General features: G+C 46.7%; 1 protein-coding gene across 2 annotated transcripts in view; it reads left to right on the top strand.

Moving 5' to 3' along the window:
• The window catches only part of TULP4 (TUB like protein 4), a 291,590-nt gene that overhangs the window by 260,237 nt on the left and 9,236 nt on the right, over positions 1–22,117 (top strand). For both annotated transcript variants that reach the window (XM_090042154.1, XM_090042144.1), the window contains 6 exons: positions 2,454–2,688; positions 4,126–4,270; positions 7,560–7,704; positions 9,276–9,369; positions 12,544–12,687; positions 17,867–20,472. In XM_090042154.1, coding sequence (XP_089898280.1) covers positions 2,454–2,688; positions 4,126–4,270; positions 7,560–7,704; positions 9,276–9,369; positions 12,544–12,687; positions 17,867–20,472 — 3,369 coding nt within the window. The remainder of the gene's footprint in view (positions 1–2,453; positions 2,689–4,125; positions 4,271–7,559; positions 7,705–9,275; positions 9,370–12,543; positions 12,688–17,866; positions 20,473–22,117) is intronic.

Here is a 22,117-nt window from a genome sequence, read left to right on the forward strand (position 1 = left end):
TCTCTTTTTTTCGCCAGCTCTTATTCCCTTTTATATTTGTTTTGGAAGAAACTAAGATGTGGCAGTTTATCAGTAATAATAATTACAGTAATACCAGTAGCAGCATTTTGATGATACAGAACCATCCACTGGCCCTTCAGTGCTGGGCATTGCACAACCTCAGTATCAGACTGTCGCTGTCCCAAAAAACCTCATAATCTATAGAGATGAAGCAGATGACAGAAGGATTACTATATCCCATTTTTACAAATGATGAAAGGAGTTGCGGGATCTAACAGGGCAAAGGCCTGAGGGCCCTTCTACACATTAAAATTAAAGTTGGATAGAAACCAGCTGTAGAGTCATTGTACCTTTTCAGGCACAAACTTTGTAGCAGGTTGGCTCTTTTTATAGCTGCATAGTCAGTATGATAATTTTTGTGCATGTGTTTGGCCTAAATTTATTGCACAGTTAACCAGTTAATTTAGTAATATATATAATGTGTAGAATGGACTTATGTTGCCTGTCCACAGTCCCGTAGGAAACTGTGGCAGAGCTGGGCATTAAACTCAGATTTCCTGGGCCCCAGACCAGTACCCTAACTAGAAGACCATGCTTCTGCTTATCATTTACTTAACTTTTATTTTCTGTATACAGGTTTTGAGCCATCTAGCGGGTACGTCTCTCTCACTGCTATGTAACTAGGTGGTTCTCAGATTAGTTTAGGCTAATGCTGATATGTTGTAGACTCCTGTGTGGGTCTGATTTTAAAGGCCCACTTTCGGAACCTGCACTTGATATATACAACCAAACCCACATTAGCAAGTCCTTTTACTCATGGACCAACCCATCCTGCTGTAGACAAACTCACAACCTGACCTGTGCTGCTGACAAACACGAAAAAAAAACTCTGCACTTTCCTGGTAGCAGCAGCACGTTAGTTCAAACTGGCTCTGTAGTGTCTGTATAGATTGGGCATTTTGGTGGGGCTTTTTGGTGCCTTTATCTAAAGTTCATTCAATTCCAGGAAAGCTGCTGACAGATATGAAGAAAAAAATGTGCTTTACTGGAAGAAGCAGTGAGTTACTGTTCAAAATGACTGCCAAGGAGATGAAAGAAAAGATCATAGAATCATAGAGTCATAGAAATTAAGAGCTGGAAGGGACTTTGAAATATCATTGAGTCCAACCCCCTGCTCTGGGCAGGAATACTGCTGAGATCAAGTGATCCCAGCTAGGTGTCTGTCTAGTCTCCTCTTGAAGACTTCCAAAGTTGGGGATTCCAGATACTGGTTACCCTTACCATAAAGAAGTTCCTCCTTATATCTAACTTGAAACCATCCTTTAACAGTTTATGGTTATTGCTCCTTCTCCTCCTCTGGGGCACCCTAGTGAATAGTTTTTCTCCAAGCTTCCGATATTCATCCCTTACATACTTATAGATGGCCACCACATCCTCCTTTGGTCTTCTCTCCCCCGGGTTGAACAGTCCCAGATCCCTTAGTCTTTCTTCCAGGCCCTTAATCATTCTTGTGGCCCTTCTCTGGACCCTTTCAAGATTCTTCATGTCTTTTTTGAAGTGCATTGCCCAGAACTGGACACAGTACTCCAGCTGGGGTCTCACCAACACCGAGTAGAGAGGAAGTATCACTTCCTTAGCCCTGCTTACAACACACTGACTCATGCATCCCAGTATGTTATTAACTGTTGGCTCCAGCATCAGACTGGTGGCTCATGTTCATCCTGTATTCAGTCATAACCCTGAGGTCCTTTTCAGCCATCATGCTGACCAGGATATCTCCTTCTAACCTATATTCATGTTGCTGGTTACTTCTCCCCAGATGAAGCACTCTGCATTTATCCTTATTGAGCTGCATCCAGTTCCAGTCCTCCCACCTTTCAAGCTTGTCCAGGTCCAATTGGATCCACAACCTGTTCCCTAGTGTGACAGCTTTTCCCCATAACTTAGTATCGTCTGCAGACTTGTCCAGTGTGCTTTCCACATCCCCATCTAAATTGTTGATAAAGATGTTGAACAGCACAGGACCAAGAACTGAACCCTGCAGGACACCATTGGCCACCTCCTGCCAAGACAGGTGATCAGGGTGTGACCTCTCTTTTCTTTGCTCTCCTTTGCAGCCATTCTTTCTTCTTTGTTTGATGTCCTTTGTGCTGCTTCTTCTGGTGAAGTGCTTTTAATTTTTTTTACATCTTTCAGCAGCCATTGGCGAGGCTTACATTCCTACCTGAAGCTAACCTGAAACATTTTTTTCCAGACCCGTACTCGAACTGCAAAATGTGAAGTAGTTCATATTCCCACCTGAACCCAATTCACTTTGCGGGTCACCCATGGATACTTGACCCAATGCAAGACTCTAATCTGTAGACTCCACTTAATTACGGTGGTATTGCTGAGCACAAGGACAAAGAGTGACACAAAACTAACTTTCTCTTTCTCTTTTCTATTCACTTAAGCCTCCAATCCCAGACCCCAACAACATGAGAGATTTTGTCAGCTACCCAACAGCTGGCAATGAGCGGCTGCACTGCACCATGAAGCGAACAGAGGATGATCCTGAGGTCGGAGGTCCATGCTATACACTGTATTTGGAATACCTAGGGGGATTGGTGCCAATCTTAAAAGGGCGCCGGATCAGCAAACTGCGACCAGAATTTGTCATCATGGATCCTAAGATGGACGGAAAAGCAGGTGGGACAGTTTTATAAGTGTTTAGGAAAGTTCTAGCTTGCAGGTTCCAGAGACTGAAATCCTGTTTACCCATAGAACTGCTTGATGGGTAGCAACTGCAGTGCTTTTCTACAGCAAGCAACAGTCTCTTCATTAGGTCTGGCTGAATGGGGTAGTGGGGTTTTCCACTGCCCAGCCAAACCCATGGTTCTGGCTAAGTGGGGAAAAATGCCACAGTGGTAATAGAGGTCCACCGCAATAAAGCTTGGGGGGAATCTATAACCACTTTTTGTTGTGCCACTGATTTTCCTTTTGTGTGGTGCAACAAAGGATATCAGGGTGTGTTTGCTCAGTGTTTGTGCCATCATAAAAAATGTCATGGCGGCACAAATGGGATGTCAGGGTGATGTCTGTTTCCATCCTTAACACGCCAGTCATCAAACTCTGATCACATTGGCTTCTGGTTTACAAAATACAAGTTCTTGAATCCTGATTTGGGAGGGATCAGTTCATAGGCAGAGGGGAAAAGATTTTAGGGGTGGAACAGCCACAAGTGGCTTGTCCATGGGGGTGCCCGGCACAGGGAGAGGGTGGTGGCTCCCACCACAGCATGCACCCCGGGAGGGCATGGGGGGCATGTGCTCCTGGATTTGTGTAGAGGGATGTGAGCTGCCACTGTGGGCTTAGGCTGGGGCTGCACCGGGCTATACCAGGGGTTGGACCTCAGTGTGCTCGGGGTGAGCAGTAGCAGTGCTGGGAGGGTGGGGTTGGGGGACTACGGCAAATTTTGGGGTGGCTTCAGCCCCCCCTGCCTGTTTCCAGCACCACCCCCGCCTGCCCCGAGTGCAGCCCAGCCCAGCCCTCCCCTCTTCCCTGCCCCCCTCCCCCCTCTGCCAGGAAGAGCCTGGCATAGCCCTGGCCCCAGCCCACAGTGGCAGCCTGCCTCCCCCAGCACAGATCTGGGGGCACATGTCCCCCATGCCTCCTGGGGTGCATGTAGCAGCAGGAGCCACACCCACAGACAATCCACTTATGTCTCCAACCCATGTCTTGTGCCCCGCCTGGCTATGCAGCCCCAGCCCCACTCCCACTCCCTCCCCACCCCTGCTGCAGCCACCAGAAGCCCGGGCTGCTTTGCAGCCCTACTGCTGCCCTGAGTTTGGGGGCGGGGTGGGAGCTAAGCCCCATTAGCCTATGGATCAGTTACTAGTTAACAGGAGATATTTTTCAGTCTCTGTCTGCAAGTCACCTTGAACAACTGAGCATTGTTCACTTGAATGTGGGCCATCTGAAATTCTGAGGTTATATTGGGCAATTTGAAAAAGAGCCAATTTTCCTTGCTACCATTTTATCTTAGCTCTGCCTGTGGATCAGGTTTATGTCTCAGATGACTGACAGTTGAAATTGGGATCAGGTTTCTGAAATGGTTCTTACATTTTTTGGGACCTGTCTTGGTAGATGAAATCTATGGAAACAGCTTGATTTCCACTGTGATTGACAGCTGCAACTGCTCAGACTCCAGCGATATTGAATTGAGTGATGACTGGGCTGCAAAGAAATCTCCCAAAATCAGTCGAGCTAGCAAGTCACCCAAACTCCCCAGGTAATCCCTTCTTGGCTGTTTTATCTTCCTTCTTTTTTCTAGGTCTTTTTTTTTAGTACTGTCTTGATGCCTCATATAATTAAAACAGAAGGGGATGTTCTTACACCTTTCATAGGCAAGAATCTGCCTGTGGAAATTACAGCTTCTCAGTCTTTTTTTTCTCCCTGAGAAAACATTGCAGACCTTATCAAGCCCCTAAAATCATCCTCTATGGTTAGCTGCAATAATAATGTAAGCAAACTCCCCAGCCTCAGTATGCCTCTTACAGATAGTTCATCAAGCCAGAAAAAAGTCTAGGGCATGTGGTGTGTCCATGATAGCAAAGGAATATTGTACAGCATTTTCAATTCATTCTTCATTCTACTCTGTTCCTTTTCCTCCCCTCTCCTCTTCCCCCCATGCCACACACACACACACCCACCCACCCCTCACAATTTTTTGATGTAGAACTGTGTGGACAAAGTCTCTACCAGCACCTGCTACATATACATTTTTGGGTGGCTATATAATGAAAATGTCATGTTTAAAATCTCCTGTCATTGTATTTTCATGTCTTATTGGTTGGTAAAATAATGGTAAAGGCACTCAGTCACATGGTTTAAGCAGCAGGCAATTGTTACCTTCAGCACTCGCATCTATCCATGCTTAATGGTGAAGTCTGTGAGGGAAAATGAAAATGACATCAAATCCAGCCATGTGTGTTGATTATTGCTTGTTTTGCAGTAGCATCTAGGGGCCCTGAGTACGATGCAGGGCCCCATTATGCTAGGTGCTTTGCAAATGTTGCCAGCCATAGTTAGAATGAAGAGGTTTTCTATACACACAAAGCTGTCTTTTCTAATGCTGTTGCTTGTGGACTCATATGAAGTTTAGCCCTTGCCCTTCTGAATTTCTGCATTTTCCTTTTCATTTTGCTCTTCACCATTAAATAGCACCTGACTCCTCAAACCCAAAGCGTGAGCTTGCAACCCAAGGTGCATAGACAGAATACTACACCCATGAAGAATCTTGTTGATACTATTGAGCTGTCAGCATCAGATTACAGATAGCTACCAGTAAAAGCTGGTGCTTTACTCATGACTTCTTAGCAGGCAGGCAGGCCTGCTGGCTGTAGTTTGAGGCCCAGAAAATGGAGCTTCTCATCTGTAATCACAGGAGAGTTATGAACCTTACTATTCAACAAATACATCAGGAAAGCAGATGTTTCTCAAAAAGAAAGAAAAATATCAGGTTGCTTTGCTGATGAGATGATTTTTTTCCTTCCTAAATGCAATGTGTTTTTCTCCAGCAAAGGCCCCTTTTCAGCCCCTCAGACTTCCATCCTGGAGCCGCCCCATTTGAAATATTTACATTAGAGAAAGCATAAATAATGTTTTCCTCAGAAGAGGAGAGCTGGCTAAATCTGTGAAGCTTGGCTTTCATTAATGGCACAGGGACCCATATCCAGCAGCCAAAATGTAATCTTGGCTTTCTCATAGACTTTGCTCAAAGTGTGCCTGCTACCATGTTCTTTTCATGACTCTGTGACATGTAAGTTACATCATCTCCTGTAACAAGTGTGTATGCTGGGGCTGGTTGAGTCATGGGCCTGCCCACTTGTTTCAGGGCAGCCCGCCCATCTGCCTCACCTGCCATACCTTTGATGAAAACCATCTGATGTTGAAAACAAGGTGGGCAGCTGCCTATTTACTTGCCGTGATGCCAGGGGTGTATACATGGCTCCGAACCTCCCCTTATAATGTGTCCCATGCCTTGCAGATGATATTAATGGCCTAACACCTGGCCTATGATCTAGTGCCCCAACACTAGTGTTCTCATTTCCATGCCCTCACACTGGGAACCTCCTTCCAGTGCCTCACTTCGGGACTTTCACTCCTGTGCCCTCACCACTGGAGCTTTCGATCTCTGTGCCCTCATGTTGGGACTCTCATTTCCTGTGTCCTTGCACTGGGCTGTTTTCACCCCCACTCAGGACTCCCAGCACTCTCTTTGCCTTAGGCTCCCTGCCCAGCTTTGGATCCTCTTGGTCCACATACACCTGATGCTGGGACTCAATCCCCTGCCCAACACTGGGCATTAATCCCTTTGCCCCTGGGGCTTCACACCTCCTTCTTGGCCTCAGGATCTCACTCCCCTTGGAGCCTCACACCCAGCTCCCTTTATGAACCTCCAGCCTCTCTGTGGACCTGGGCCCTGTCTCTGGCCCCTTCACATGACCACTGTCCTGCCTCAGGCTCCACCCCGTAAACCTGGGCCCTCTGCTTTGTCTTTGGGGTGTGGTACCCTAGCCTTTTCTCTCTATGGGGTAACCCACAAGGCAGTGGGGGCTAAGGCTTTCTGGCACCCTGGACTCATCCTTCACTGGGAAGGCACAGGTGTGGTATTTCCTGAGGACTGCCCCACCACCGGCAGTCCCACCACACCGTCCAGCCCCAGTAGTTTGAGGTCATGCCTCAGGACCAGGAGCCTCCACCATCCCCATAGTTCCTTCCCTTTACCTCCATGATGTTACGTGAGCAGCAGCTCCACACAGGTGATATTCTCCCCTTGACTGCTAGCAGCAAACTGCTGGCTCCACTGCTCAGTGCCTGCTTTTATCAAAAACATCTGGGCCCTGTTCCTAAGCAGGCAGTTGTGCCTGATTGGGAATGCAGACACCTGCAAGCTGCTCTGCTGCTTGCCAATGCCCCTTTGAGTACCAGAGCACAACTTTTGCTGTGTTACACCTCCCTCTTCACAAAGCTAAGCAGTCCTAAGGAAGGCAGAGTCTCAGTTAGAATCAGGAAGTCTGACTCGCATCTCTTTACATGTCACCTTTAAATTTGGCCACTAGAATGCTATCCTTAGGCCAGGACTCTCCAGCTTTTACTTCCACGACACAGACAGCACCAGGGTGAGCCATGGAGCCCTTGCACCCAGCAACTCCCTTCCTGCACTGCGCCAGACTGGGTGCCTCCTTGCTGAACTGCACTGTGTGAACACCTCAGCTCTGGAGCAGGGGCAGGAAGCAGAAGTTGGAGGAATGAGGGAGCTATTGCAACTGGAGGGATGAGGGAAGTGGTGGCCAGGTGGGAATGTGTGGGCTGAAAATTAATTCCTTGTGGGCTGCCAGTTGGACAGCTCCGCTTTAGGCTAAACAGATGGTGGACAATCAAACCATTGTCCATCTGTTGGTTTCGTCACTTGAACAGAGCATGCCAGTTACTTTCACTGTCCTCTGTATACGTGAAGACATTAAGTGTGCCCATCCGTGCTTGCTGAATCATTCTGATTATTGCTTTCCATACAGAATTAATATAGAAGCCCGCAAATCTCCAAAAATGTCACGAGCTGCTCAGGAGATATCAAGGTCTCCAAGATTACCAATAAGGAAACCTTCTATTGGTTCACCAAGCCTAACTCGAAGAGAGTTTCCATTGGAAGATATCACTCAGGTATTGTCTAGTAATGATGTAGTCATGCTTGCATCCAAATATGTATTTTCTTTCCAAAGGCAGCTATCAATGATAAATCTCCAGAGATTGCTATAAAATACCTGCCATCTAATGTTGGTTGCTACACAGTGGACGCAACTACATGATATGCTAACTGTGCAGTAGCCTAATAACACTTTGCAGTAGTACGTCACAGCACGGACAGTGGTAATATGCTACTGTGCAGTATTATTATGTTACCACGCAGTAGCATCACTGAAAAGGCATTTGCCAGCACTACTGTGCAGTAACTCTGGTCACTGCACATTTATTTAGTACTTGTTTATACAAGTAACCACTGCGCCTTAATGAACGTGTGGACGTGCCCAGTGGGATCAAGATTCTAGTCACTTGCCTGCACTTATAATAGGAATCCCCTGTAGAACCTCAAATGCCATTATATGATAATGGGTAGTAAAGCTGAAATTCAGGCCCCTTTGAATTCAGTGAGGGATTTCATCCTGACTTTTTAAAAGCAACTACTTTATCTTATGAGAACCTGCGGCAGACATTTTTATTCCAATTGATACATTTTTGTCTGCTTGAAGGCTTCTGTGAAATCAGTTTCTGGTACCTGTTCAGTCCCTTAGGGATGATACCACTACAGCAACTGCCTTGTAGTCAGTCTGCAGAGGTGAAGGAATTACTGGGTTGGGAAACAGAACTATTTTTTTCTCCCAACCTTCTGCTTTCCTCCCTCGCTCTCCTAGCCCCACCTCTTACCCTCCCTCCCTCCCAGCCAGCAGGTTGTGTTTGAAATACCAGACAGGGAGCCTGGCACTTTTGATGCTTGTGCGGAAGTTATGGCAGAAGTTCAGTGAATAAGGCAGTAAGAGCAGAGACTTGGACTCTGTTCTTGACTCATTTACTCTTTCAGACCTTGGGCAAATCACTTCACTTCTCAGAGCCTTAGTTTATCCATCTGTAAAGCAATGGTACACACTTTGGGAAAGCGTTTGTGCTGTATAAATGCTGGTTATCAGTAATAATTCCTTTCTATTTCATTTGTTGTTTGATACGTGATCCTTGCAATCCAATGAGAAAATGAGAAGCTCCCTTCAAATTTATTGTGCAAACATACAGGAAAGCTGTGCTATACTCTTGTGTTGGAGAAACAAGTATCAGAACAGTTTTGCTTTTACTGGCAAGCTCCTGTTCCCTCTTCTGCCAGCTTTCCATTGAATGACCTGTTTGGTTGCCATGTATATAATTTCTGCAAGTGACAATGCCCAGAACACAAAATGAGACTGGGACAAATCCCAGTCCTTTTTGAAAATATGTACTAATTGATGTTTAGAGAATCAGAGAATGAGATGGATTTGCTTTATCATTTGTAATAGTATTAATACTCAAAGAGTTTTTATAAGCCTGCAGGCAATCAAATAGCATTATCTGTCAGTGAGTCACATGCATTAGAGTTTGCACAAAACAACACTAGATTTGTATGTTTTTTAAAGGGCTATTGTGAAGATTTTGAAGGCATGAATAAAGTTTGAAAAGTTTAATTGTGTTTTTTCTTTTTCTTTTTCCAGCACAACTACCTTGCTCAGGTTACATCTAATATCTGGGGAACCAAATTTAAAATTGTGGGTTTGGCTGCTTTTCTACCAACTAACTTGGGTGCAGGTAAAAATGAACCTGATTGATTATTTTCAGTTTCAAACTCTTGCTAACAAGTAACAAAAATATAATTTTCACTAAGGTGGTGTACAGATGTCTTTGAGCAATGCTGTTTTTCTCCCTGTAGGGTAAGAATTAGGTTATGTGAAACTTTCAGTGGAAATAGATGAGATCCACATCTCTAGATGGGATAACGGGAGCAAATCAAGAAAAAATGTTGAATCTTAGTTTTGGTAAAAAAGGTAAATTGCAATCAAGCTGGAATCTGCCCTTTGGGTACTTTGATCATCAGAAATAGGAATGACAAAATAGCTTTTCTAGTAAGAAAACTTTGGGAAACAGGAGAGTTTCCCTGTAAGTTGTTGTAAGCTAGGGGCTGTAATATATTTTTAACTACTGCTTATATCAAAATTACTTGAAAAAACTTCCCTTCCAGTAGCTTTTCCAAGGTACATTGCATGAATTTTTTGCATCATTGCATAATTTCTGCTAGTATGTCAGGAAAATAGCCACCGTTGAAAGACAGCAACATTGCGGCCCTGCTCTCATCTTCTAATTGAATCATCCTCTTCCCTATGTGTAGTCTTGTGGCAGTCACTGGGTCTAGGCAAAAAGTGAGGCACTCCCCAGTGAGTGCATCTACATGAGGCATTTACTGCAAAGTTGCCTAGTTAGCTCCTCAGTAGAGTCTCAGGTGCCAGTTAGTCCCACCCTGGAATATGCTTGTGTTCCAGCCAGCCCCTCTGTAGCATGTTGAGCCAGATCGAAGCAGCCCTGGGCTGGCAATCTGACCCCCAGGCTCCCTGCCAGCTGAGGCCACTCAGACCCAGCTCAACATGTTGCAGTCCCAGGTACATATGTAAACACAGTATCCAGGAGCAATAAACTCCAGTGCAAACTGTGCAGAAGTTTATTCAGTCAAATTAATGTAACTTGTAGATGCACCCAGTAAGAGTGAGGGTGGCAGGAACTGATCTCTGAATGAAAACACTTACACAAGGATAGGAATTGCTAGCCACTCCTTTGAATATCTCTTCCTGCCCCCCCCCTTATTATACATGCTTATTTAGTAGAGATAGGGCCAAGTGATGATGTTTTGATCTGGATCCAAATCAGAGCTTTCCCAGAGTTCACAAACATTTGGAGTTTGGGTTTAGCACCACCTCTGTCACTTGTTAAACACTATTTGGAGTAGTTCTCTGGAGTAGCATCCCTGGAATTTTTCTTTAATCTGTTTCTGAAAACCTGACCAGTGTGGATGTTTATTCCTGCAATAGGAGTCATTGCCATCAGCTCTCTCATGTGTTTGAAACAGGTACTTCTTTTGCAAAGCACTGCTGCCCTGAACTGGAGTCTGGAAGTAACATATTTAATCCAGGGTTTGACTTCTGCTGGTGCCAGAGAAGTGGAAATTTTCCCACCCCATGACAGTGCAGGCAGTTTGACCTGAGAGCATCAAAAGGGCAAACAGTCATTGGGACTTACGCCAAGAGATGGCAGCTTCACTTCCAGGACTTGATCTTTTCTCACAGGGAAATTAACTGAACTCTAAACAAGCTGTCAGTTTGATTCATCTGGGCTTAATCAGGCACCTACTGAGCATTCTTCATTTACTTTGGGGGGATTCAGGATTGGACTCCCAGACATTAATGCAGAGCCTGATCACATGTGCTGAGACAGCATGGCCAGTGGAATGCCACAGACCTCCTCTGTGAGTTCCTTGGATAAAGCATCTTTTGTTTTTCAGCAGTAGCAATCCTGGTAGCTCCTGACTAACTATCACTGTTATTCAGTTTTGAGAAATGTTTTATCCTGTTATCACTCTCTTTATTTTTAAAGCTCCATTCCACCCCAAAACAGACATAAAGGGTGTTTTATGACACCCGTATTTTGCAGCGATTGATCCTCACAGCTTTTTTTTTTTTTTTAAACAAATGAGGTGGGGAAAAGCTAAGGACAAAAAAATAACCTTGAAGGGAGGTTAGTAGGATCCTTTTCCTTCCATCAAAAATATTAAAGGGCTCCTGTATTGAAATTCAGGAATTTGTGTCTGTAAATTTGAATGTCTGTACCAAGGTTTCCCAAAGGGTGTGCTGTGGCACACTAGCGTGCCACGAGAGTGATGGAGGTTTGTCACTACATCCCCCTGTGTGAGGAGGTAAATGTTCTCCTCCCTTGTCTGGCACCCTGAACTTGTAACAGCAACTCCAGTGGCACCTGTAGCTGCCTTCCCCTGCCCTTCCCTATGCCCCAGGCAGCGCTTGTGCTGCCCCTCCTGCCGCCCGCCCCCCCCCCCCCGCTCCAGCAGCACCCTTTGCTGCAAGCAAGTGGGAAGATGCAGGGAGCCGCACTTTGCAGCCTGGCTTGTCCCCTCCACTCCTCCCACACTCTTAGGCCAGCAGGAGGGGGCACAGGGGTGGTCACCAACATGTGAAACCCTGCAGGAACAGCCTCAGCAGTGGAGGCTGCCCTTGCCCCCTGAGATACAGACCAGCAGTTGGAAGGGACAGAACATGGAAAGAGCAGGGCACAGCTCTCTCTCTCTCTCTCCCTGCCTGTCTCTCCCCCTCTCCCCTCCTCCTTCCTTCCTTCCTTCTCATTAACAGTGTATCTCAGCACTGGTGTGATTTCCTTTGGCAGGAGAATGGAGTATTCAGTATATTCAAATATTTTGAATATATCTATGTCTATCTGTCAGTCTTATATCTACGGATGTAGGTATATTTTCACATATATACGTATGTACACACACACACACACACACACACACACACACACACACACACACACACACACACACACCCCTTTTCAGGTGTCAGAGTGAAGTGTCCCACCAATTTTAATCCAGAATTAAACTGTTCTCCGGGTATCAGAAGTCTGGGAAACACTGCTCTATACAGCATGTAGCAGTGCTTCAGCTTCTGGTTAAGGATGAGTAACTAAAGAAAAGAATCCCAGAAGGCCTCCAGGTAGCAAGGATCTGCTTCTAAACTGTTTCTGCTGCCATGCATTGCATGGTGGCCTAATCAAGAATAGACCATGCATGTATTTATTTTACAGTAATGTCACATAAAAGCAATTATATTCCCCCCTTTGTTTTTTTTATGGACCCCCCTTTATTCTCTCTTCTTGTTGCCTCCCTCTATGTAATATTATTTTTCCTGTTTTACTCTTGCCTAGTTATATATAAAACCAGCTTACTGCACCTCCAGCCCAGGCAGATGACTATTTATCTCCCAGAAGTGCGGAAAATATCTATGGACTACATTAACCTGCCCGTCTTCAATCCCAATGTGTTCAGTGAAGATGAAGATGATTTACCAGGTGAGGTTGAATTCAATATCTGCAGTCCCCTGGGCTTGGTGAGTTTGTGGACAGACCCCCCTCTTCCCTCCAATATAGACAAAGCAAAATTCCTCACTCTGAGTCCCCCTTTTGGACATATCTTATGATTTTGGTAGGATTGAAGTAATTAGGATTCTTTAGGCTTGTTTTTTTTTAAACCTATAGTAATGTTGGAGAGTTGTATCTATAGGTTAGAATTAAAGTTCACAGACAGCTCACCACCCTCTATTAAATCCTGTAAGACTTCTCCACAGAGTGAAGCCCTTTATACTTCTTGTCAGACCCGTTCTTGTAACCTGACAGCAGCTGTACGCAGAACTGCTGTGCTGTATGCTTAGGCTTGAGAAAAGGTGACCATCCCAGTGCCATACAGACTTGGCTTCCTTTGGGAAATGCAATGCATTCATTCCAGTTCTTATTTGTGATTGTTACTGCACAGAGACAGGAATACTTCAGTAGCCTCTTTTTAATTTTGCCATCAGGGAGGATATTTGCCTACTTGCTCAGCTCAGACATGAGACTAGTGGGAGACCCCAACAATGTGGTGAGCATTGAGGATGAGACATCGCAAGTGAACATGACAAATGACAGCAAGTAGAAGCACCAGGCTGTAACAAGACATGTAAAGAAAATGGATGGTGCAGTAGCAAAGAAGTTAAATGAATTTATATATATTATGTTGTTGGTGCAGAGGGCAACAGAGACATTGTTGTCATGTTCCATTGGAATCCACTGTGTTGTCTTCTTGGGACTTCAAATTTATTTCAGGAGGAAGGTGTGGGAGAAAGTCGAGAAATTGCAGCGAGTGAGGGGTGGGGAGGGAGATGTGCTGAGCACAGGAGAGTGGGGGTATAGGGTTCAGCAGAATCTTACCTGATGTTGATCATGGCTGTAAAAGCCTTATTTTGGCAGTGGCTGTGAAATGGTTAACACAGTAACAGTTGGTGCAAGGGGAATCCTGCTTCTGGTCTGCCCAGCTGGAACTAACAGCTGCTGGGTTAACCAGTGAATGCTGAGCCCAGCCTCTGACTATCATGTCAGTGTCCCCCCTGTCTCTATTCTGCCCCCACCTTTACTCCATGGTCAGCATCCAGGGCTCCATGGTGGCCTACCCCTTGATTTGCTACTGCAATAAGGGCTCAATCCAAAATACAGTAAGGCTTCTATTGACTTAAGTGGGATTCTGGATCAAGCCATAAGGCCCTGCTCTGCTAAAGCACTTGGACCTTGGGCTTTAACCATTAAAATAGTCCCTAGGACTTCAACAGAAAAAAAGTGCATGTTTAAAATGAAGTCCGTAGTCTAACACTCTGCTGAACTGAGGCCTAATTCAAGCCTAGATTATATTCAGGTCCAGGCTCCAAACAGGAAAAAGTAAAAAGCAATAGAGATATGTCTGTCGTATTTGAAAATTCTCAAAACCAGATATTTCCTAACATGGATCCTGAGTCACAGAAAGATATTCATGGCCCTTGCTAATATTTGGATTGTCTTGGATCCATTTTACCTACTCGTTTTACATTAGAGGTGCTGAAAAGGGTGCTGTGAATTATAGACTGTTGCAGCATAGCTCAGTGCTAGGGATAATAGCAAAAGGTTAATTTAAGGAAAGTGCTGAGCTGTATTTGGGAAACTGTAGCTTAGTTCAATCAGAGCATTGTGACATGTCAGAGCTCTGAAAAAAACTAGTAGAAGAAGAGGGCAGAGTGATTCTTCTAACAGTCGTTTTTCCTCTTGTCCACTCCTCCCTCTTCCTTCAAATTCCTCCTGAAAACTCATTTCTGACCTAACATTTACAAATATTTTCAATAAAGAAATGTAGACAGTCCGTTTTTCTGGACTGTTTATTAAGAAAAATAAATAGCCATGAATTAAGGGCAGGGAGGGGAAATGAGAAAATCTTGATAGGAAATACAGCCACTATGAAAAAAAACCTCTTGGATTGTGGAAAAGTTAATAGTTTTGTAGCCCAGGACCAGGTGCTGTTGAATATATTAATAGATGATTTGGAAAGGAAATTAATAGTGAATTGACTTAATTTTTCAGATTATGCAAAGAAAGAACTCGATTAGAAAAAATGGAGAAAAAAATCCTGCTGGCGATATTGGGCTATACAGTGGCAAATACAGTTTTATTCGGGAAAGTGTAAAGTACCTATAACAGCAAGACTTGAAGTATGTTCAGGCTAAGATAACAATGAAATCCCATGCATCCAGGCATTAACTGCTAATGCAGGGATATCACGAGGACTGTGTGGTGAGCCTGGCATGTATGGTATCACACAGGTGACTATAGTTTTGCCTTATAGTTTGTTTAAGCTTTCTACCTCCCCCTGTGGCAAGCTGGCAAAACTGCTGTGAAAATTAACAAGGCCTGCCATAAAAATCTATATGTTTATTCTTCCCTTTGATGGCTGGTGTTGATGGAAAAGCTAATCTTATTAGTGGTAAAGTTATGTCAGCTGTGTAGGGTGGCAGACTTTTGCAGAGCTGATCAAAATAATTAGTTATGGACTGTGATTGGAGGATTTCAGACTACATGAACCAATGGTCTGTTTTAGCCTAGCCCATTTCAAGTTTCCATGGAAGTCATACTTTCCAGTTACCATGGACATGATGGCAGTAGATTTGGCTGCTGCACAATTCCCAGTTCAAATTCACCTTTCTTCAAGTCCTTTAAGTAAGGAAATGCAATCAGTACATTTCTGTTAGATTCTGAGCCTTTTCTCTCGCCCTGCCTGTTTAGGTCAGGCATTGCCAAGGATCAGACCTGTGCTACACTTTTGGTGCAGAAATATTTTCATTTTCAGAAGATGAAGTTTGGGAAGGTCTTTGTGCATCACATCATGGCTTGACATCCTTTCTGATTGCAGTAGTGAAGAAATTAGTCCTTCATCCCGTTGTTTTCCTGGGTAGGAGTCTACAAGAGATGAAAAGGATGTTCCTAAGGTGGCCTTCTTTTCCACTGAACCCATCCCAGCCAAGGTCACCAATGACCTCCCCATTGTGATTTGTCAGCTGCTTTTTGTATTATAGACCAGGGATGCCCAGCCCACAGGCCAGATCCAGCCCCCAGCATTGTGTCATTTGTCCTGCAGTGTTCCCCATGGGTCTAAACATTTGGTGGGGGGAGAGTGGTAGCACCACTCCTCTGCTGCCAAATTTCCCAACCTCTGGGGAGCCCCACGGGCCATACAGTGTGGCCGTATGTGCTGGATCAGGTGCACAGGGCAGTGCAGGGCCCAATCCTGGCATGGGGTTGGGTGCAGGGCCCAATCCTGGCATAGGGTTGGGTGAAGGCAGCACGTGGCCCCAAGGCCTGATCCCAGCATGCAGGGCTAGGTGGGGGATCCAGCTGCACAAGCCTGGGGGTAGGGGGTGCAGGACCCAGAACCCGATCTTGATCTGCCAGGATTGGCAGACTCTGTGGAGCCCCAGGCCTGATCCAGGCATGCAGGCCACGCAGAGGCATGCAGGGCCCAATCCGACCCATGGACCAACTCTGCAACACTCTTCTGGCCTGCAGGGAAAAGGATAGAGCGCTACTTCTTTATGCCACTCTCTCCTCTACCAGGTTGCTTTGGTTCAGTGGCTCCTCAGCTCCCTGTGGCTATGTGTGTGGCACTACACAATGGTATTAGCTGTTTTGGGTATTCATATGTCACTAGCACAGCTAGACTGCTCCTGGAATCTGAGCTGGCCCAGTTAGAGCTAACTGGGGCGTCCCTGCATGGTAGTGCAAGATATATAGACTTGTCTTCATTCTTTTGATGTCTCTCCTGGCCTTGGACCCTCTCCTTCGTGCAGACTTCATTTGTTCCCCTGCTTTCAGCTACACATCAATTTTGTGGCTGCTTTTGAAATATACCTCTCTGTCTCTAACTTCTCCCTATATACCCAGTTTTGTACTGTGAGGTCCTGTTTGGGCATTTTTCTGTAGAATGTACTGCTGCTAATTCAGGGTTAATCCCCAGCTTCCCAGGACAGACTTGTAGCTGATGTAATTCAGTATTGCTCTACTGAAATCCTATGGATAATAACGATTTACTCCAGAGATGCTGGCCCCTGGATATTTCATCCTGACTTCCCCCCATCTTCTCCTCCTAGTCTCCATTGCCAACTCTTCAGTCCTTGCTGTCTTCTCTGGTTATAAATCTTAGTGTCGTTTTTGACCAAGTCCTCCTTGTTTTTTCCATTGCCACACTGAGACTGTTTTGGGAATATTGCTGCCATTTGTAGTGGGAGCAGGATGAAGTCCTGTGTCCCGTTGCTGCTTTCTGTGTCATGTCTCAAAGATCTTTTCTTTCCTTGCTATACTCAAGGTTTGGTCAGCTTTCATGGAAACTGTTGCAACCTTCTCCCCTCAACCTCTGCATTTCCCCTTTCCCAGTTCCAGTCTGTTCCAAGGGTTGATGTTAACGTTGTCTTCCTGGCAGCCTCACCTCACTGTGAGCCCATTCCCTGACTTCCTGCCTGTTACTGCATTACCTTCAAGTTCCATGCTATCACCTTCAAGATCTTGCAGTTTCTAGCTCCCTTCCATCCCACCCACTAGCTGTTTAGGGTCCTCCCCATTCCTTTGCATTCATGTTCTCTTTGTCACCTACCCCCAAGTCTCGTACACATGGAAATATCTCATTGTTCTCATTCTCTCTCTCTCTCTCCCTCTCCTTTGCCCTTCTCCTCCTCCAAATGCCTCTTGAAACCTACCCATTCCATGAATCCTCCTCTTTACTAATAATTCTCCCAACTTTCTCTTTCCTGAACTGTCACACTGCGCTTGTCACCTGCTGCACTAGATGCAGAAAATGTGTCTTGCTGTAGGTGGGGAAAGTGCCATGTACACCTGTGGTGCTTTGCAAAGCACTAATCCAGCAAAATCGTTAAGGACATGTATAGTCCCATTGACTTTAACCTGGGGCTATACACATGTTGAAAGTTAAACCTCTGTTTAAGAGCTTGGCTGAATCAGGGCCATAGCTGATGTTGTGAAAAGGGGTAAATAATAACAGTAGTGTTTCATGGCTTATACAAATTCCCAATTGCAAATATAAATCAGGCAATAATGTTACAAGACATGGCAAATGAATCTAATACTTCCCCTTCTTTGTTTTAAATGGCAGCAGCCTCTAATACCTGCTTATGATTTTTCATTGCAGTAACTGGAACCTCTGGAGTCCCTGAGAACAACCCTCCCTGCACTGTGAATATCCCTATTGCGCCTATTCACAGCTCAGCCCAGGCAATGTCACCAACTCAGAGCATTGGGCTGGTCCAATCCTTGTTGGCCAATCAGAATGTGCAGTTGGATGTCTTGACCAATCAGACAACAGCCGTGGGGACCTCAGACCACACAAGTGAGAACACAGTGCAGTACCCAGTCCCCAGCAGGTACTCCAACCCAGGACAGGTGATTTTTGGAGGAGTGGAAATGGGCCGCATCATCCAGGCACCACCTCCACTTCCCCTGCCATCACAGGGTGCAATACAGATGGCTATGATGGACCACAGAGAAGGAGACAGAGATCACGAACATCTCCAGAAGGCAAAAACTTTACGGCCAGTTCAGCAGCTGGTGGAAGGAGATGCTGTTGTCTTCAGCACTGCTCAAGAAATACAGCTGAACAAGATGAACCCACCCCCTCCATACCCTGGGACCATACCAGCAGCACCCACCACTGCACCTCCTCCCCCACCCATTCCTCCTCCTCAGCCACCGGTGGATCTCTGCCTGAAGAAGGGGGATTTTTCCCTGTACCCAGCAGGACATTATCAGACCCCTCTTGGCTATGAGCGAATAACAACGTTTGATAGCAGTGGGAATGTCGAAGAGGTGTGCCGGCCTCGGACAAGGATGCTATGCGCGCAGAACACTTACACCTTGCCTGGTCCTGGCAGCTCTGCCACGCTGAGGATTACAGCAGCGGAGAAGAAGATGCAGCAGCCCTGCACCAGTGCGACTTTGAACAGGCTCACTGTTCCCCGCTACTCTGTCCCAACTGGGGACCCACCACCTTACCCGGAGATTTCTGGCCAGCTCTCACAGGGCCGTAGCCTCACCCAGAGGCTGGACAGCAGTCTTATCCATGCTACTTTGCGGAGGAACAGCAGAGAGGCAGCTCTGAAAATGGCCCAGTTGGTCGACAATCAAAGAGCCACTTTGCAACTTCCCCCCAAGCCCAAGAACAATGTTGTAACAGCACAGTACCAGCAGAGGGCACCAACAGCTTTATACACCTGTAGCCAGTGCAGCAATGGCAGCGGCAGTAACAGCAGCCCCAACCCAAATAGTGGTGGTGCTGGGAGCCTCAGCAGTGCCAATACTAGCAACATCACTAGTAGCATTAACAGTATGAGGCCTGACTTAAGTGCAGCAAGTGGCTCCCAGCACAGCTCTATCATTGCTCACTCCATCAGCACTTCTCCCTTGGCCTCCCAGTCCTCCTACAACTTGCTGAGCCCTCCTGACAGTTCTCGTGACCGGACAGATTATATCAACTCTGCCTTCACAGAGGATGAGGCATTGGCTCAGCACTGCCCTGTGGAGAAATCGATAAGGCACGTGCCCGTTGCCTTGACAGAGGCTGCCATTGTTGTAAAGCGGCCACCCCCGTACCAGTGGGACCCCATGGTAAGTGAGGACATATGGGTTCCTCAAGAAAGGACAGCTCAGAGTTCAGTGCCCAACCCTCTTAAGCCTGCTCCTCTAATAATTGGTCAGGCTCAGCATCTGGACATGTCTCGAGTGCCATTTGTTTCCCCTAAGTCTCCAACCAGTCCCACTGCCACTTTCCAGACGAGTTATGGAGTTGGAGTACCTTACCCAGGAAGCTACGGTGCCCCTCCTCTTCAGGGAATGCAGCCCCCCTGCTCCCCCAAAGAAGCTCTGGCCCCAACGCAATTTGCACAACAGGAGCCAGCTGTCGTGCTTCAGCCAGGTTATCCATCTAACCTCTCTTATTGCCCCCTGCCACCCATGTACCCAGGCGGTAGCACTTGCTCTAGTTTACAGCTTCCACCAGTAGCCTTGCACCCATGGAATTCCTACAGCGCATGCCCACCTGTACCTAATGCCCAAGGCACGTTGCCCCCTAAGCCACTCCTTGTGGTGGAGAAACCGGTTATGTCTCCACCACCAGCAGAGCTTCAGGGTCATGTGGGTACAGAAGTAATGGTGGAGACAGCGGACACCTTCCAGGAGGTGCTCTCATTGACAGAAAGCCCTGTCCCTCAAAGGACAGACAAGTTTGGGAAGAAGAACCGGAAACGCCTGGATAGTCGAGCTGAGGAAGGAAATGTGCAGGCTATCACAGAGGGCAAGGTCAAAAAGGAGGCGAGGACACTGACCGACTTCAACTCTCTAATATCCAGCCCCAGGCTGGGCAGGGAGAAGAAGAAAGTCAAGAGCCAGAAGGACCAACTGAAGTCAAAGAAGTTGAACAAGACAAATGAGTTTCAGGACAGCTCAGAGAGTGAGCCAGAGCTTTTTATCAGTGGAGATGAACTGATGAACCAGAGCCAGGGCAGCAAAAAGGGGTGGAAAACCAAAAGGAATATGAGGACAGCCAGTGAGCTGGATGAATTCAAGTGCCGGAAGGCCAATGAGAAGGAGGATGGAAGGCTGGGCAGCCAGGGCTTCGTGTACGTAATGGCCAACAAGCAGCCCTTGTGGAACGAGGCCACCCAAGTATACCAACTGGACTTTGGAGGGCGGGTGACCCAGGAGTCTGCAAAAAACTTCCAGATTGAGCTGGAAGGACGACAGGTAGGAGGATAATGACAACTGCAGTAACAAACTGCAAGAGGGCGGGCAGCATGGAAGCCTGTGTCAGAGAAGCTGTTTTGCTTCATGGCCACTGGGCCTCTGGCTTGCATGAGCCTTGCTGCTCTTGGAGAAACTTGCTATGCAACAAGCTTGTTCACGGCTGGTGATCAGAGGTCTGCCAGTAGAGATTGCGGGGGGTGAGGTTCAGCAGTAAACGCAGGAAAACATACTGTTATCCTGTTTCGGTCAGATACAGGGAAATGCCTTTATTCATCTTAGGACAACTCACTAATAGAGAGTTACTATAGAGAGTTAGCTACTGTATTTGCTAGATCCCAGGATTAAATTTTTAAACTACATTTAAGTGGGGGAAAAGCACCTTGTCTTGGAATTGAATATGGGGTAGTGGGGCAGCAGGTGGTTGTTGTGGCACTGACCCCGACCTACTGCTGCCTGCCTACCTCCAGCTGCCTCACTCTCCTACCCCCACAGCCTCAGACCCTCACCTGCCTGCTGCCTTTCCCTCCATCTCTTCCTTCCCCACAGTTTCTGCTCACCCACCATCTCCCTCCCCCACCCCTCTGTAGCCTTGGCCTCCCTGTCACTGCTGTGGGGCCAGTCTGGGGCTGTGCTGTATGCCCCAGGATGGAGTGAAAATGAAGCCTACTGGTGTTGTAGCAAGGGTTAGTGGGGAGGACGGGGGACAGGTGGGGTGGTAGAGGTTGTAGCAGTAGGGGGAGATGGGAAAGAGGGAGCGGGAAGTACAAGACTGCAGGGGGCAGAGGCAGTGGGGGGGCAGGCATAAGGGGGGCAAGTGGTGGGGGGACAAACAGCCGGGGGCAAGATGTTTGATTTCCCCTCCCAACTGCCCCCATACTGCCTGCTTATGCATACCCCTGTACCACCTCCCTTCCACCTGCTCCCCCACTGCCTACTTCCCCACTGTGTCCCCTACTTCCTCTCCACCTCCCACCCCCTAAAACCTGCCACCACACCACCTGTCTCCCCTACCACCTGCCCATCCTACCATCTGCCCCTCCTATTGCCTGCCCTCCTGCCACTGATTTCCCTGCTGCAGTGGTGAGGGGAACAAATTTAAGACAGTCTTACATTCTATACATGGAAAATTTTTAAAATGTATACATTTTCCATGTCTAGAATCAAATTATTGGGAGGTTGTCTTAAAATTCAGGGTCATCTTGGATTTGGGTAAATATGTTAATTAATTCAACTAATTCATGAGTTAAGGCAGGAAAGAAACCAAAATTTTTGGCTGTTAATGCTGCAACTGGTAATGCTTAAAGTTATTAATGGCTGATGATAGGTGGTCTGTAGCAGCATTGGTGAATCCCAGCAACTGTTTCAGAGTTTTGTCCTCATTCACACTCTTGTTCTAATACACAGGATATCTGGGAGTTTAATGGTAGAAGGGACTGTGTTGATGGTATAGTCCAGTGGTGCTCAACCTTTTGGCCCTGTGGGCTAGATAAGTGATGTGGGGCTGGTCCACAGGATGGATTGAGGCCTGGGAGCTGGCAGTGCACCTCCATGCCCTGTGTGCCTGGATTGGGCCCTGGGAGCCCAGCATTGCCACCTCCCACACACCTCGTGCTGGGATTGGGCCCTGGGGCCTGGTGCCACCCCT

The sequence above is a fragment of the Crocodylus siamensis genome, chromosome 1, assembly GCF_052110815.1.
Source record: "Crocodylus siamensis isolate JL-2025a chromosome 1, ASM5211081v1, whole genome shotgun sequence".
NCBI classification, from domain to species: Eukaryota; Metazoa; Chordata; order Crocodylia; family Crocodylidae; genus Crocodylus; species Crocodylus siamensis.